We start from the raw sequence: 16,119 nt of genomic DNA, 5'->3' as shown, positions 1-16,119 counted from the left end.
AGTTATTATACCTGTAAGCTAAAACAATAAGATCAGGTAAAAATATTTGACCCGAAATTAGCCTGTTTGTCTGGCCATGATTGTGTGTAAGACACCGGTCCAACCGGGTTCAACCCGGCCCAACCTGGTTCAGCTCCCCTTTTAATATAAATTTGGCCCGAACCTTTTGAATGAAAGGAATCATAAGGACAGAGTCCCCTCTAAGCTGAGCTTGTTGCGTTGACCCTGCTCTCTACCCTCTGATCAAGCAATTCCTGGTCTATGGCAGAATTCAGAGTCCAAATTTTAACGTGCGCACATAGCCGCGCACGGCCGGTCCCCTCACTGACTTCGCCTGGCAGCGGCCTGCCACCAACCACAACCATACCCGTCAGGAGGTCCAAAAACGTCAAGCACACGTCGCGTTTCGAACCCGGACTTTTGCAACCGGGACGTGCGCTCTCACCACATGGCACATGGAGTCCAACACTCTACCGACCGAGCTACCGTGACGGACATTTACCTTGGGGTTTCGCCTCGTGACATTGACAGACGTCAGACACTTTGGCCGAACTTTAGCCGAAACACTGAGCAAGCTGCGCAGGGCGATAGGTGCTCGCAGCGTTGAGGTTGGGTAACCTGTGAGCTGAATGCGATGTCGTGAGTTGGAGCCCCACTCCCGGGTCTGGTTTTATCTAAACACGAACCAAAACCTTTCCTTTTACTGCAACATGGATAAGCACGATGACATCTTTCCCCAATATCTTTCCCCAATATCTTCTCAAAATGTCAAAATTATCGCTTATAAATGTTTAGCTAAGTGTCATTTTTTAAGAAAATATTTTTGGTCATTTTCTGGAGCCATTTCAACTCTTTTTTCTTTTCTGATTCTTTTCGACCCGATAAAACCCACCAAAACTGAACGTGCCAAATGAAAAATATCTAACTCAAATAGCAGTATAGAAAAGCCTCATCATGCATCATGAAAAGCATCATGCAACTATCGACTGAATAGTTGCATGCTATGAATACGTCCTAGATTTCAATTTTCATTGTTCAACATTTTGGCTGGAACTGACGCTGTCTCTGGCTTGCCCGTTTGTTTGAGATAATGACCCCCTTCAGTCGCATTCTTGCTGGTTCCACATGAACAGGATACCACCATACCGGAGTGAACGCACCCGCAACCATCATCCCCTCCCCTCAGCCGCGGCGAAGTGGCGGGCGGCCCTGGGCGGCCCACTCCCGGCGCTACGCACGCCCCATGCCCGGTGATACTGCGTCACTCCCCCTCCCTCCTTCCCCCACAATGACCGGTGACCTCGCTTCCCTCGTGATTTGGACTCGCCCTACCCCGACCGTAGTGCCACGTGGTGGCTCTGGAGATCTTAAATAGACCCACTGTACATTGTACATGGCATTATATACACAAATGCAATCTCCACAATCTCCACGAAACGTGACTGAAAAAGTCTCCAAATATCTGTAGACACTAGACATGCTGTTAGAAGTTGTTCACCCAAGTCTATTTGCAGATGAAAAGGCTTTGGCCACCGTCGCCACATGCGTGGAAGATCGCCGTACTGGTGGCGTTAGTTGTGACGTCGAAGCTTTTCATCATACCAGAGAGATTCTCAGTAAAACCAGGTATGTACCACAGTGTGTTGCAGTTGAACATTGAGTATTCCTGCTAGTGATATACCGGGTGTCCCCCCCCCCCAGAAAAACGCTACGGGCTTTTAACCCTCGCCCTGGCAGGGGGGTCGATGCGACCCCCCCTAAAGTTTTTCGAAGATAGCGTAAAAACGGCGGCGCGCAGCGCCGCCAAATTTGGCACAGCCTATGGGGCAGCCTTTTTACATATGACCTGAAAATTACAGGTCCGGATGACCTTGGGTTAGGTCACCAGGTCAGAAAAACCGGTACAAGGTCATGGTCAAATTTCAATTTTCTTTTTGCACCTGTCCACTCACAGTTTTGGACTGATTTCCTTCAAACATTCAGGATGTGCTAAGTTCACCGAGTTGTATAACATATATTTCGGGGTTTTTGAGGTCACTGACCTGAGCTCAGTTAGAGACCATTACGTCGTAATGTTAAGCCTATGGGGAAAATACTAAATTCGGAAAATACTGGAGATATCCGCTTCGTTCTATCACTTTTGTGCTTTGAAACCACAGTACTTAACAGCAGGTCACTTGGTGCTTCTTTGTTTGGTGTACTTATCCATCGGTCAGGTCAAATGAGGTCAACTGAGGTCAAATGACGTTTTTGCCAATTGTTAAGTTTGTATTTATGTTATCGTCGCGATTATATTTTGTTACCTTGCGTCGCGTCGTATTATGTTACCGCGTTGTATTTATCGAGCGGGTCGACGGCGTTGCCCGACCTGGCCGCCCGCCGCGGGCCGGCGTGACCGCTATGGCGCATGCGCGCTGACCTGGCGCCGGTCACGTGATCGACAGTGACCTCGGCGCGGCGGTGCCTGGACGGGGGCAGTAGGCGAGCGGGAGGCGGAGCGGACGGTGGCCGGTATTCCGGATCGGCCACGGCTGTCCGTATCTGTCTCTCGGTCCCTGCTCCCCTCGGCCTTCCCCGCCAGTCGGGGGTGGGGGTGGCATCCAGAGCTGCCCTCACCTTCCGCTGGGTGGTCGGCACCTACCCACCTTTTGTGTGCGCCTACCCACCGACCATTACCTGTGTAGTGCCCTGCCTACCCACGACCATTGCCTGTGTGATTATGTACCACCATCGCCAATACAGCCGCTTAAACGTATTTTAACTCTTTGGTCCTTAATTCATTTTTTTATGCGCCTGATTCTCAACTCTTAAACATCAATATTAACATAGTCCTCCCCGGGCCGGATGCGCCTTTTTGGCTGAAATTTTCACTTACCCAGAGGCACCTTAATTTTGAATAATGGAGGATCAGGTGAAATTAAGGACCAAACTGAGGACCAAAGCCACCAAACTAGTCAATGACACAAAGGCATACCGAGCCAAGGACCACAAAGACATCGACATTGACTACCTTGCCTACAAAGTCCATCAACTAAATGCATTGCGAGACGACCTTAAAGCAGTCCAGACCCTTCTCGACAAAGACGGCAACCCAGACGAGACTCAACATACCGACATGATAGAGGAGGAGGTCTTCATGGCGTCTCGACTCCTGGCTCGACTCGAAGGAGGAGCGGCTGGAGCCATTCGAGACAGCACACGTGAAGTCGACCCGACCTCAAATACTGACCTTCGATCCTCGCTCGTCGTGAAGATACCCACATTCAGCGGAGACCTTATGAAGTGGCGCTCGTTCTGGGAGCTGTTCGCCGTCTCCATACACAGCAACAGCCGGTACAGCAACATCGAGAAGTTTGTGGTCCTGAAGTCGCACCTCAGCGGCTCAGCCCAGAAGGCCATCGACGGCATCCCTGTGACTGGAGACGGATATCTTGCCGCCATCGACATCCTCAAGAGGAGGTTCCAGAGAGAGGACATCGAGAGGGAGACTCTGATGAGACGTCTCTTTGATGCACCTGCCGTCCACAACGGGAACGACCTGAGCGCCATGCGGAACCTCGTAGACCACCTGTCTGCCCACACGCGTGCTCTGGCCACCCTCGGAGTGAACCCCGACAGCTGTTCCATTCTGCTTCTTCCAGTCATGAAGGAGAAGCTTCCTCAGGACTGGCGACTGGAGTGGTTTCGACAGGAGCAGCCCAGCTACGAGCACCTGCTGCTGTTTCTGGAAAGGGAGCTGGCACTCCGAGAAACCGTCCGAGCCACCAGCCCACCCCCAAGTCCAGCGACACCATCTTCATCTCCTTCCACAGCTTCTGCCCTGTCCATCCAGCGGCAGACACCGGCGAAACAGGCCAAATCATGGACCTGTGAAGCGTGTGGCCGAGGACAGCATGGACTGAACCAATGCCTGGCATACAGAGCCATGACAGTCGACGACCGATGGAGGACAGTAGGCAAAACTGGTGTTTGCTACCAGTGCCTGGGCCCTCACAGGGTTCGGTCCTGTATGAGCCATCCATGTTCGTCCTGTGGGGAGCCTCACCACACATCGCTTCACCATCCGACCCAGCACCAACCGACAAGGCCTACACCTGAGGCACCGAATCTGCCACCACCATTTACCGCGTCGTCAGGATACCGACCTGACTACGTGGGGAGTGTCACCACGCAACGACCATCACTTACCACCACATCAGGATACCGACCTGATGATGTGCCGACCCACCACACATTCCACAGTCGCAGAAGTGATGACATGTGTAGCCTCAGCCTGATGGAGGTCTCAGACCAAGAAGCTGTGAACCGAGACGGCCTTCCAGTGACCGAACCCTCCTGTAACGACACCGCACAGCGGTGCAAGACGAATCTTGTGCAGGAGTTGTACTGCCAATCAGTAGCCAGCTCTGCCAACCGGTCCACTCACCAGATGATGATGCCGAAACGGAAGCTTGAAACCAGCCAGCCACCCAAATCCGAGACGCGGAGCGATGCTGTCATCGAAGAAACAGCAACCAAACCACCGAAACCGACATCGAATGTGGAGGATACCGCCCTCCAACCCACCTCTGAACATGGTGGAGGAGACCGCTCCATTGGCACACCGGCCATTGGATACTCCACCAACCTGAATGATGATGCCGCCCTCTTCCCTCCTCACCATGAAAGTAGGAAAAAGAGGAAGCTACGTGACGTACTTGAAGGATCTGTGGAAGACATCACCGGACAGAGTCTTGCACAACACCTACCTGCAACCGGACAAAAACCGGCCGTGACAACTGGTGGCTGTGACACTCAGTTCCCAAGCAGGGAAACGGCATACCAGACTGACACCTGGAAGAGCTGCCGTCAGATGATGGAAACGGGACCACAACGATCCGTCAGCAGACTGTACCGCCACAACATTGAGCCTGACTAATTTGACGTCTCATCAAACTAGTCATACGGAGACTAGTAGCACGATTCATCTTTACCGACATTTTTCACAGCACTCGCCATTCACCACGGCATCACCACCAGCATATGCATCATGAGCACAAACTTCTTCTTGGCCTTATCTGCCTTTGTTATAGCCCCACGCTTACTACTGTGTGATCTGTGTGTTTGGTTGTGTGCGTGTGTGGATGTGTTTGTGCTCTGCCCGTACATCATACTCACGATGAATTTAACTCTGCCATCAGAACGTTGACCTCTTCAACATTTTCAACCAAGAGATGGAGGAAACCCAGTCCTGGTTCCGCCGGATGGCGGTGAGGCGTCGGTGAGGACCCGCAGTACCGGCTCGCCAGACGCCGCCCGGTGTTCAGCGCCGACAGCCTGCGGTTCATCTCCGACTGGGCGACTCAGTGGCTTGAGACTCTCACATGAGCTTCCTCGCCAGTCGGGAGTAGGGTCGGCATTTTGAGCCGCCCTCGCCTTCCACTGGGGCTTCAGACTGCGAGCGCGCCGGTCATCTTCCAGTCGACGGTTTACCACGTCCCGACAATATGGGCGGCAACGAAACTTTGCGGTGCCGGCACATCAGATCAGACGCAACCGGCGCTCATTGTACCGACGACCTGCGGCGCGCCTCCTACCAAGCGACGCAGTGACCTAGTGGGGTTAAGACTGACAGTGATTTGTGTGATTGTGGACATCGGCGTTTCGAAAACAAATGCGATTTGTTTCCGAGTGGGGAGTATGTTAAGTTTGTATTTATGTTATCGTCGCGATTATATTTTGTTACCTTGCGTCGCGTCGTATTATGTTACCGCGTTGTATTTATCGAGCGGGTCGACGGCGTTGCCCGACCTGGCCGCCCGCCGCGGGCCGGCGTGACCGCTATGGCGCATGCGCGCTGACCTGGCGCCGGTCACGTGATCGACAGTGACCTCGGCGCGGCGGTGCCTGGACGGGGGCAGTAGGCGAGCGGGAGGCGGAGCGGACGGTGGCCGGTATTCCGGATCGGCCACGGCTGTCCGTATCTGTCTCTCGGTCCCTGCTCCCCTCGGCCTTCCCCGCCAGTCGGGGGTGGGGGTGGCATCCAGAGCTGCCCTCACCTTCCGCTGGGTGGTCGGCACCTACCCACCTTTTGTGTGCGCCTACCCACCGACCATTACCTGTGTAGTGCCCTGCCTACCCACGACCATTGCCTGTGTGATTATGTACCACCATCGCCAATACAGCCGCTTAAACGTATTTTAACTCTTTGGTCCTTAATTCATTTTTTTATGCGCCTGATTCTCAACTCTTAAACATCAATATTAACACCAATAACTTGGCACATAATGACGCTAGAGCTTAAAAAATGGCATCATTGTGTTCCTGCTGATCAGCCGAATCGAATGATATGCGATATGATGCAATTTGGCTAACTTGAACTTAATTAATTAATTAAAGTTTACTTAAAATTTAAGAAAAACTTTAAGTACACTTAACCCTCGCCCCGTTGGGGGGAGGCCATTTCGGCCCCACCTGTGGTTTTTCCTGAACAGCAAGAAAACGGCGGCGCGCAGCGCCGCCAAATTTTTAGTTCCTTCCCGGGCATCAATTTGACACCTTCAAACCAAATTTCAAGTCTTAGGTCACCTTAGGTCAGGAGTTATTGAGGTCAAACTGAGGTCATGTTCGAGCAAAAATGAGAAAAAAATATGCAATCTTGAAACGCTCAATAAATCTACAGTTATCAAGCAATTTCAAAGTTCTTTATATGGTCTAGTAGACAAAAAGCAGCGCTACAAAACTGCTATCTCGGATTTTCAAAATTTTGGGTTTTTGACCCCAAAAAAAATGTTTTTTTTAGAAGAACTAGAAAAAAAATCCAAAATTTTTCCGAATTTCGAAAAAAACGGAATATATGTGGTAGTCCCTGCGCTCTTCTATATACATACCAAATTTCAGATCGATATCTCGTTTTTTGGCCAAGTTATAGCGAAAAAAACTGTTCAAAAATGATGACGTCAAATTTTTGAACTCAATTTTTAGCGATTCTAGACCACGTACGGCAAAACAAAGACCACCATTGAACTCCCCGTGACGAGCTGCATCGATTCGATACCCATTTTATGCAAAACTATCAACTTTGAAATTTGACCTAATTTGACCTGACCTTGACCTGACCTTGACCTGACTTTGACCAAAACGTGACCTAAGCTGGCCCCAAATGCTGCCTGACCCACATAATCGCATTTGGCATGTAAAATGGACCATAAAACATGTATCACACGACACTTTCATATTGTAACCCCCCAGTGACCTGACCTCTGTGACCTGACCTGGTATCAGTGACCTCAAATAGCAAAATATGTGCTTGAAGAACATTTCCCCATCGATGATTTTCAATGAAATGCATTTTACTCGATTTTACAACGCATTTCTTGAAATGCCTGTAAACGGTGAAAATTGGACCTTTGACCTGACCTGCGACGTCATCGGTTTGACCTAGGTCAATAAAATTGGGTCACAAGGTATTTCCCTGATAGGGCTATCCATCACCGTTTGCCGATTGTCGCTAGGCTGCGTGGTTCTCGAGATCTTAGGGGGGCTAAAATGCCCCCCTCCCCCCAACAGGGCGCGTTGCTCGGCAGAGCCCAACGGGGCGCGGGTAAGCAAGCTAAAAAAAAGTATATCATTCGACGGGCCTTGACGTGCTGAATTCACTGGTGCTTTTCGTGTTGCTCTATCTTAATTAGATCAAAAGTTATAAGCGAAAAACGTTCTACCTGTTTTTAGCGAAATTTTTACATTTATACCCTCCCCCAAACCCCCTAAATATTGACCTAGAGCAACCAAGTTTGCACAGGGGCGAGAACTCCAGGGGGCCCACCTACCTATCAAATTTGGTATTTCTAGGTGTTATAGGAGCCAATCACGAGACCCCCCCTGCCAAGCCGTGTTATGAAAAATGCCCTGCCAGGGCGAGGGTTAAGATTCAATGACAGCGTCACTTTGCAGTACCTAGATGCTAGAAATTTTCGTGAGTAGAAAATAACCTTTCTGCCATTTTTCGTACAACATGTCAAGCATTTCTTGCTATTCATTCTTTTTTACTTGCATTCAAAGTAAAAAGTGACAAAATCACTTTTCCTCCATCAATTTTTCCTAGCTCGAAATCATGTGCGCGTGAGATTGGATCTCTCCTCTTTCGGCGCAGGCCAGAGTTTGGCCAGAGCTTTCACTACAGGATGATTAGCATGGTACTGACCGTAATCAATTTCTTTCACGGAGTTGCTATGATTGCCTTCGGGGCATTCCATGTCAACCGGGACAGCCAAAATCGGCCACCTCTGCGATTTTGTTCAAACTTGGTATACTTATTGGCTATTGGGTAAAACCTTTGAGGGTGAAAGGATTTTGTCATATGCCCTCGGGCTACAGAGATACAAGCCGCTAAACTTCTGCTTTTTGAGCAGAATTGGACGTGTATTGCAATCTTGAAAGATCTATAGCTTCAACATTTTTGAAGCTATTAATTTCAAACAAACTGAAACGTGTACATAAGGAGTTATGCTAGTTAAATTGGACAATTTTTACATTTTTTGGTGATTTTGAATTTATTTTATTTTGAATAATTTTGTTTAAATGTAATTTGTGAAAAATGGGTACCCTTCGATTTTGCTCAAATTTGGATATTGTCTTCCACTACACGTAAAGCACATGTGCTGAGAAAATTAGAGTGGGCCTACGATAACTTTGGATGATAGAGCAACAAGTAGTGCAACGTAGCACGGGCGGTAGAAGGGGCCGATTTCGCTAACTCCACCTGTTTATCGCCAATAACTAACGCCATAATTATCATATTAACGTCAAACTTTCAGTATTTGTTCAGAATTTAATTGCAGATCCTCCCGTGCAAGCAATAGGTAAATCCGTCCACAACTTTTCTAGTAATAGCGGTGTAAAGTCAAACATTCCTGCCGGAGCGGCGCGGCGGCCGGCGCCGGCCGTTGCCGCCTGAATGGTAGACTGTGCCGGCGCGGGACGGTTCCATCTTTGCACCGCGCTTCTTACCGCTGATTATGATCGATTCGTGTCAAATTCTGTGTGAGAGCTTAAAAATGTACAGGCAATCTAATGTTAAAATAAATACGAAAATCAACTGGTAAAAATTGAATTATTAGGGTGCAAGCACAATCTGTGACTGAAACGTTTCCCGCGTCGGCCGATCCCCGCCTCTGCCGGCGACATCTTCCTCTTAGCAGGCCACTAACTGCCAAATTGGTGGTTAGATTAACTAGAGATTCTCATAACATGCTAAAAATGTCGTATAAAGGAAGAAATAGGAAAATCGGCCGGTAACTCTTAGAGCTATGGGTGTATAAACGCAAAATAGTCACTATAGCAAATTTGATCATGTTTAACCTCATTTGATCTTGAAGATATTATTATTGATCTAGGGCCATGAAATTGGCACACGATAAAGTTCCCCACCTACAATTCAAATTCCGTTTTTTAATACCTTTTTTGGCTAAGCCGGGCCTTTCTCCCCTAGCGCTGGGAGAGTCAGGCGTACTTCCTTTTTGCAACCAAAGAGAGGCGCTGCCCGGAGAATGACCAATTTCATCATTTAAAAAAAAAAACTGGCTTACGATGACCAGCTATCTTCGTGGCTTAGTAGTCACTGTGCCGAGTGTACCCACCTCGAAATCTAAAGGTCGCTGGCTCGCGGCCGGTCAGCCTGAAGTGTTTTAAAACGCATTCGTTTTTTAAGTAGCATCTGGCCAGTCGGCAACTGCCGTGAGGGCTGTACATATTTACGCGTGTTAGATTAGGTCAGGTCACGTCAGGTCAGGTTAAGTTTGCTTTGGTTTGGGATAGAAAGAAGCATCTCCGGGTAGCGCCTCTCCTTGGTTGCTAAAACGAAACACGCGAGTGCCAGACATTACGAAGTCCAAAAGACAAGTACGTAGGCGTCGGCCCATTCTGGATTTTTTATATGATGTAGCTAATGTATAGGAGAATAAAATATGTAAAAATCAGCAAAATCGAAGGGTACCCATTTTTCAGAAAATCAAAAATTATCTTTTGAATTCTAATTGAGTTCACTAATTAGTTAATTACGTCAATATTGTTATCCTCAAATTAAAGCTTGATCTATTCCCTCCATTTCACACTTTGTCTCGTGGTGATATGTCTAAAACTTCAATGGTTATGACGCTTTAAAGCTGATAATGTGCCTTGCCTAAGTCAATGTTTGATGACGTGTATCTCGGAAACGTGACGTCATATCTTGACAAAAAAATGTCTCCTTTCTTTTCACATATAGATGAGCAGTTTCACAAAGTTTCGCAAAAATCGGAGGAGGTGAGGTTCAAAATGATCATTTTTTGTCCCACTTGACGTGGAATGCCCCCTTCATCGTGTTACCTATAGCGCTGGTCAATTGTCAAAGGGTCAAAGCTCCCGTGAACACTAGCCAGATTTTTGGCGACTTTCGTGTACGTGTGAGGTAAGTACCTGAGTCTGGGTTTCCGAGCTTTTCTTAGGCTAACAATAACTGGTTGCACCAATGTTGATTGATTATTGGCTCCAGTTTCGAGTTGAAACTCCTATACCAAACAAGAATCAGAATCAGAATATATTTAAAGCTTATCCAGACAATCACTGGTTTTCTATGTGCTCGCGTCAACAATATGGGCAAAAGTCACTAAACCGGTAAAAGACACGGTATGGGTAAAAGACACTTAAAACATGTAAAACAAAACAACAACATGTAAAACAAGTACTGCGCCAGGCTTTCTGTACCGGGGCACTCTGATGATGCCTCTCAAAACGTGTTGTATGATCGCTACAAGCTGACGTAACAAGTTCAAAAATTGATTAAAACATATATTTCTTCTGTGATGACTAAACTTAACCCGCGCCCCGCTGGGCTATTCAGCCATACGCGCCCTGCTGGGGGGGGGGGGCAGATTCTGCCCCCCCCCCTGTCTAACTTCCGAACCGATGGTCGTAGAAAGACGGGGAAAACGGCAATCGAAAGCTCTCAACAAGGCGGATCTTAAGAGCCCAATTTTTTTTTGCTTAAGTAGGTCAGAGGTCAGGTCAAGGTCAGGTCAAGGGTACAAAATACAAGTTTCTACAGTATCGGCCTTGCACCGTAGTTGCCGAAGAATGGACTGAGACTGATTGCCCAAAACGTGTTCTTAGACTACCAAGACAATATTCGTTGCACACAATGTCATTCAAAGGTCAAGGTCAAGGTCAGGTCAGGTCAGGTCAGGTCACCAAAAACAAAATATAGAAAAGGGCATGTGCGACACATGTTTTATGGGTCATTTTACTCATGGAATTCAATAGGCACACTCAATAAGTGATATGGACCACCTCTGGATGAATTTCAGGTCGAGGTCAGGTCAAGGTCAGGTCAAGCGAGGTCAAATTTTGAAGTTGGTTGTTAAGGCCTAAAAAGGTGTCTATTCGATGCAGTTTTTCACGGCGAATCGAATGGTGCTACTTTTGTTTCCGTACGAGGTCTAGAACTTCCAAAAAAATCCTTTTTCAAATTTTTTGTGTGTCGCGACGTCATAAAATTTTGAATAACTCCCACATTTTTAAACCGATTCTTCAAAAAATTGGTATGTAGGTGCACATAGACCACTTCTTTGACATATATTCCGGTTTTTTCGATAAACTCAAAATTTTGGATTTTATAAATATTTTCCCAAAAAAGTCAGTTTTTTTGAAAAATTTTGGCCAAAATCCAAAATTTTCAAGAAACCGAACCATTTAATAGACAAAGTAGAATCACGTATAACCTTTTTTGTTACGTCTTGATTCCTTTAAAAATGAAGATGTTAGCGGCGTTTGAAATTTTGCCGTTTTTGAGGCGAAAATGGCGAACATGACGTCACTAAAACGTCAATTTCTCAAAAAATTTCCGACGGATTTCGCTCAAATTTTCAGGGAACGTGTCAAATTGATGTATGATAAGGTACTGAAAGTTTGACGTCGCTGGCGTAACGCGTTTAGAAGTTATTGGCGAAAAACGGGAGGGGGGGGGGCAGATTCTGCCCCCCCCCAGCGGGGCGCGGGTCAAGTAATGCAACGTGCTCTCCTGTCGTTATGGATCAGAGAAAAGTTAGTATCTAATTGTAAAAGGTAGGAAAAAAGAAAAAGATAGCGTTTAGTTTAAGTTAGAAATCCGTAATAATCAAGATGTTTCAAATATACTTAACCAGGGCATAAAAATATCCAAAACTCAATAGCAACAAAATTGTATGTATTTTAGATAAATATTTGGTACGACTTTGAAGGAACATTTTTATTTTTTATTGAACACGTGGCATAAGTGAATATTTTTATTTTCTTGAAGAATAATTGCATCATTTTGATGATACGTCTTCTAACACTTTCTAACACTTCCCTCTGGGCTTGACACAAGTCTAGTTCAAACCTCGAGTCGCTATATTTTTTATCATTATCGTCTCTTTTAAATGAATGTTACTCTTCTTTTTATTGCATCGAAACGCATCAGTCTTCAAATCAATTTTATGTTGGACATTCTTCACGGTATGGTGGTGTAGGTTATTTACTTGCGGCTCTCACTATCTATGATTGATGTTTATTTGTTTAATGTTCACTCGAACACTCGTAAACGTCTATTTATGTTTACTTGTGCTACAAACATGTAATTAGAATATGGTTTTATTTCCTCACGAATTGCGAGACTTCATTTTGTATTCTTTGAGAGGGCAGGTCCATGATTCATCTAAAGAGGCTCATTTGTGATACCCAGCCCACCCTTTACACCTCTCAGCTCAGACTGTGGACCGGCGGAATGCTACGACAGACCACCAGATGGTCCAGACAGACCACCAGATGGTCCAGACAGACCAACAAATGGTCCTGGCGGACCGTCTGACAGCACTCAGGTCGGCATGCAGGGCTACCTCGGAGGCGCGCCGACCCGCCGACACGCTCGACTACCTGCTGGATCATCGGTTTCTGCGCAGAAAATTGATCTACAATGATAAATACAAACTGATCTTTTGCGCCGTACCAAAGGTAAGCTGCCTTGAATACAAGCTAGCGAAGCGAGGGAAGTCTTACGTAGAAAAGCAGAAGTTTTGACTTTTTTAGTTTTGAGTAGGTAAATATGAGCGCTGGCCTTAGCTACGCTTCTGCGAAGCTTATATCTCAGCAATCACTAAACCTATTCACTTGCGGTGATTTTTTATAGGTTATCTGCATCCCTTCTGACAAGTATTGGGCTATTCCCGATGCATGTGGGTGACCCCCTAATGCACGTGCTACGTGCAAAAGGAAAAGGAGTCGACAATTTAATACGAGCTACGTGTAAAGGCTGCCCACATATCCTGAATATTTCACTGCCGTAGGTCAACGGCCGCCGCCGCAATAAGCGCAACAAAGTAACTAACTACGTCGCACACGACGACGGCGGCGGCGAATTATTCAGAATCTATGCTATAGATAGATGGATAGATAGATAGATCGAGCCTCGAGGGCTCCGCTAGAAATGGATTGCCTAGCTAAATCAGCTTTCATATTCTCCTGTGCGTTCTTTAAAGGTAGTGTGCCAGCTTTCCTGGACCATATGGAGTTAATGACCCGGATAAGGAGAACCGGATTTTTAGAACTTATCCATACCTTCAAAACTTATGGAAACGTCTTAAATTCTTCAAATTTTGAGTACCCCAGTGCGAAATTCGCCCCGACGGGTTGTCGGTCGTACCCCAACCACATTTCACACCACTATGAACAATAAATGCACACACTAAAATCGCTATTACCGATAGGCTCATCCAATCAAGTTTCGATAAACCCGTTCATCATCATCTCCTGCGGTTTCGAACACGCCTGTTAGGTGGCTTCTGATGCTCGTCGAGGTCGGAATTTCCAAATACGCGTGGTGCGTCGGGCCGCGCGCTCTGACTTCGGCCAAGAAAAATGCGTCAGCTGATCATTGTCATTTCTGCCACTTGCGTGTGGTGTAATGGGGTCATAACTTAAGAGACGGCTGTTTCATATCAATTATTTTACATAAAATCATATTTCAAACCACAAATTAATGTTCGACAGCCAAATTTAAGAAACAATACCAATACAGGCTTACAGTTTAAGGCTCGACATTGTGTTGTCTACGATTAGACAGCTGATAACTCATTCCCGTACGTCGTATGGTCGTAACACTATAATGACCTTTGCTTATTGTCACAAGTGCGCCGCATTCGCGATTGTTGCCCGACGCCTGTTTGCAGGTGAGCCCACTACAGTTGTTATACATATCTAAAAACCGATAAACTTTTAGGCGAAAAAGGCACTATTCCAGGCCCATTTTTGATTTTTTTGCGATATTAGGTAAAAACAGAAGCTTCTTATCCTAGGAAAAATAAAACTGGAAATCTTTCAAAGGTGGCACACTACCTTTAAGAGCGACAGGCGTTCTGAAATATGCTGTGACAGATTAGAAAGACGAGTTTCATTTTCCATTTTGCGAAGAGCAGCAACGGCAGGCCGGACTTAAGACAATCGGGTGCCGAGTTCCCCCACTCCTGGCATGACACTATTGATCCCTCCACCGTTGATCAGCTGCCTGATTTTTGTCTCTGTTTCAGATCTCCTCCACGCGCTGGAAACACCTCCTCGGCACCCTGTCTGGGCAAATTCCCCCAAACAAGACCCTGGATGAGTTGAAAATGATGGATGTGAATGTCCATGGAGGCCGCGTGCACCATTTTCTGTCCGAGTTGCCCGCCTCCGAGGCACGCCGTCGTCTCGAGACATACACCTCGGCTGTGTTCGTGCGTCACCCCCTGGAAAGACTGGTATCGGCATTCCGGGAGAAGTACAAGGCCGAGAACTGGCGCCGCCCGTTTATATTCCGGACCGCCGTGCAGATACTGGCCCACGAGCAGAATCGCTCGACGGAGCAGGTGGCGGAAGAGGGACTGCCCCCACAGGTGACCTTTGAACAGTTTGCGCGATGGGTGGCGGACGCTCCCCCGTTTGATCCGGACGTTTCTTACCCCCCGGATGCCCTGAATATACACTGGCTACCCATGCATCACCAGTGTCACCCCTGTCTGTTGCCCTACTCGCTCTTGGGGAAGTTCGAGACAATGCATGAGGATGCCGAGCTGCTGTTCAAGATGACGAACATCACGACAGTGTCGCTGCCAAAAAGGACTAAGCCGTCGAGCACGGCATCGATAACAGGTGACTTTGTGAAATCGCTGACACCAGAGACGTTGAGACGAGTGATTAAGCACTTCTTGTTGGACTTTGTACTGTTTGGGTATAGGCCCGAATCCGTGCTGTCAGGCGACGACGAACTTCGTGATAGTGTTGCAAAGACGTTCAAAGGTTTGGTCGATGAGCTGTAATGAGTCTTGTGATATCCCAATCAAAATGATCTTTTAACCAGCGCCCCAATGGAGTATGCATTGTAACGCGCCCTACTGGGGGGGGGGGGGCTATTCATAGCCCCCCCTCCCAAACTCCGAAACTACTGGGCCGATTGTCAAAATTCAAACGGCGCCTTATAGCCCCGGAAAAACTGTCTCGTAAAAACCAATTTCACTGACTTCGAGGTCACCGATGACGTCACAGGTCAAGTCAAAGTAAAAATTATCAATGTTTGGCTTGTTAACAATAATTAGTGTGGTTGCCGGCTCGCAAGTCAGATCAGGCTAATTTTTCTTTGCACACTCGTGAATAGATGCTATACATACCATTAGGGTACCTAAGTTGTACTTTGATTTTCAGGTCAAGGCCAGGTTACGGAAATCTCACCGATATCATTCATTGGTTACGTGACACATGTTTGATGGACAATTTAGGCCATGGACTTCGATATCAGTGTCATCTATGTCATTTGAGGTCAGTTTGGGCTGAATTTAGCTAAGGTCAGGCCACTTTCAGGTCAAAAAAGGACCTTTTTTTAGTTGAAACTGTTCAACAAAAAAGGCGTCTATTCGATGCAGTTTCAGGCTTAAAGGGACCCTTCCACCTTCAAAAAAGTTAATGAATTGGCATGAAAGTGATGTCGCTCGGTTCAGAAAGAGCAAAAATGAATATCTACTAAATTTCATCGAAAACTATTCACCGGTTTTCAAGATATTAGACTTTTACTTTTGTTTACTTTTTGGGATCTCCGCTGTTCCTAGCGACTTTATTTGA

The 16,119-nt window shown here is 46.9% G+C and overlaps 1 protein-coding gene across 1 annotated transcript; it reads left to right on the top strand.

The window, feature by feature from the left end:
- Positions 1–1,518: 1,518 nt before the first annotated feature.
- LOC122377206 (carbohydrate sulfotransferase 11-like) lies at positions 1,519–15,531 on the top strand. The gene is made up of 3 exons (XM_043357164.1): positions 1,519–1,626; positions 12,737–12,984; positions 14,556–15,531. Exons 2-3 carry the CDS (start codon positions 12,778–12,780, stop codon positions 15,321–15,323), a joined length of 975 nt encoding a protein of 324 aa, XP_043213099.1. The 5' UTR covers positions 1,519–1,626; positions 12,737–12,777; the 3' UTR covers positions 15,324–15,531.
- The last annotated feature ends 588 nt before the right edge of the window (positions 15,532–16,119 follow it).

This window comes from Amphibalanus amphitrite, unplaced genomic scaffold, assembly GCF_019059575.1.
Source record: "Amphibalanus amphitrite isolate SeventyFive unplaced genomic scaffold, NRLGWU_Aamphi_draft 002626F_arrow, whole genome shotgun sequence".
NCBI classification, from domain to species: domain Eukaryota; kingdom Metazoa; phylum Arthropoda; class Thecostraca; order Balanomorpha; family Balanidae; genus Amphibalanus; species Amphibalanus amphitrite.
The sequence above is the reverse complement of the archived record's forward strand: the minus strand, read 5'-3'. Positions and strand labels throughout refer to the sequence as shown.

Bases quoted from the DNA above. Each gene is read 5' to 3' on its own strand.
- LOC122377206 (XM_043357164.1), top strand. From the start codon at position 12,778: ATGGTCCAGACAGACCACCAGATGGTCCAGACAGACCAACAAATGGTC. The intron at 12,985-14,555 runs GTAAGCTGCCTT...TCTCTGTTTCAG, and splicing joins TCTTTTGCGCCGTACCAAAG to ATCTCCTCCACGCGCTGGAA.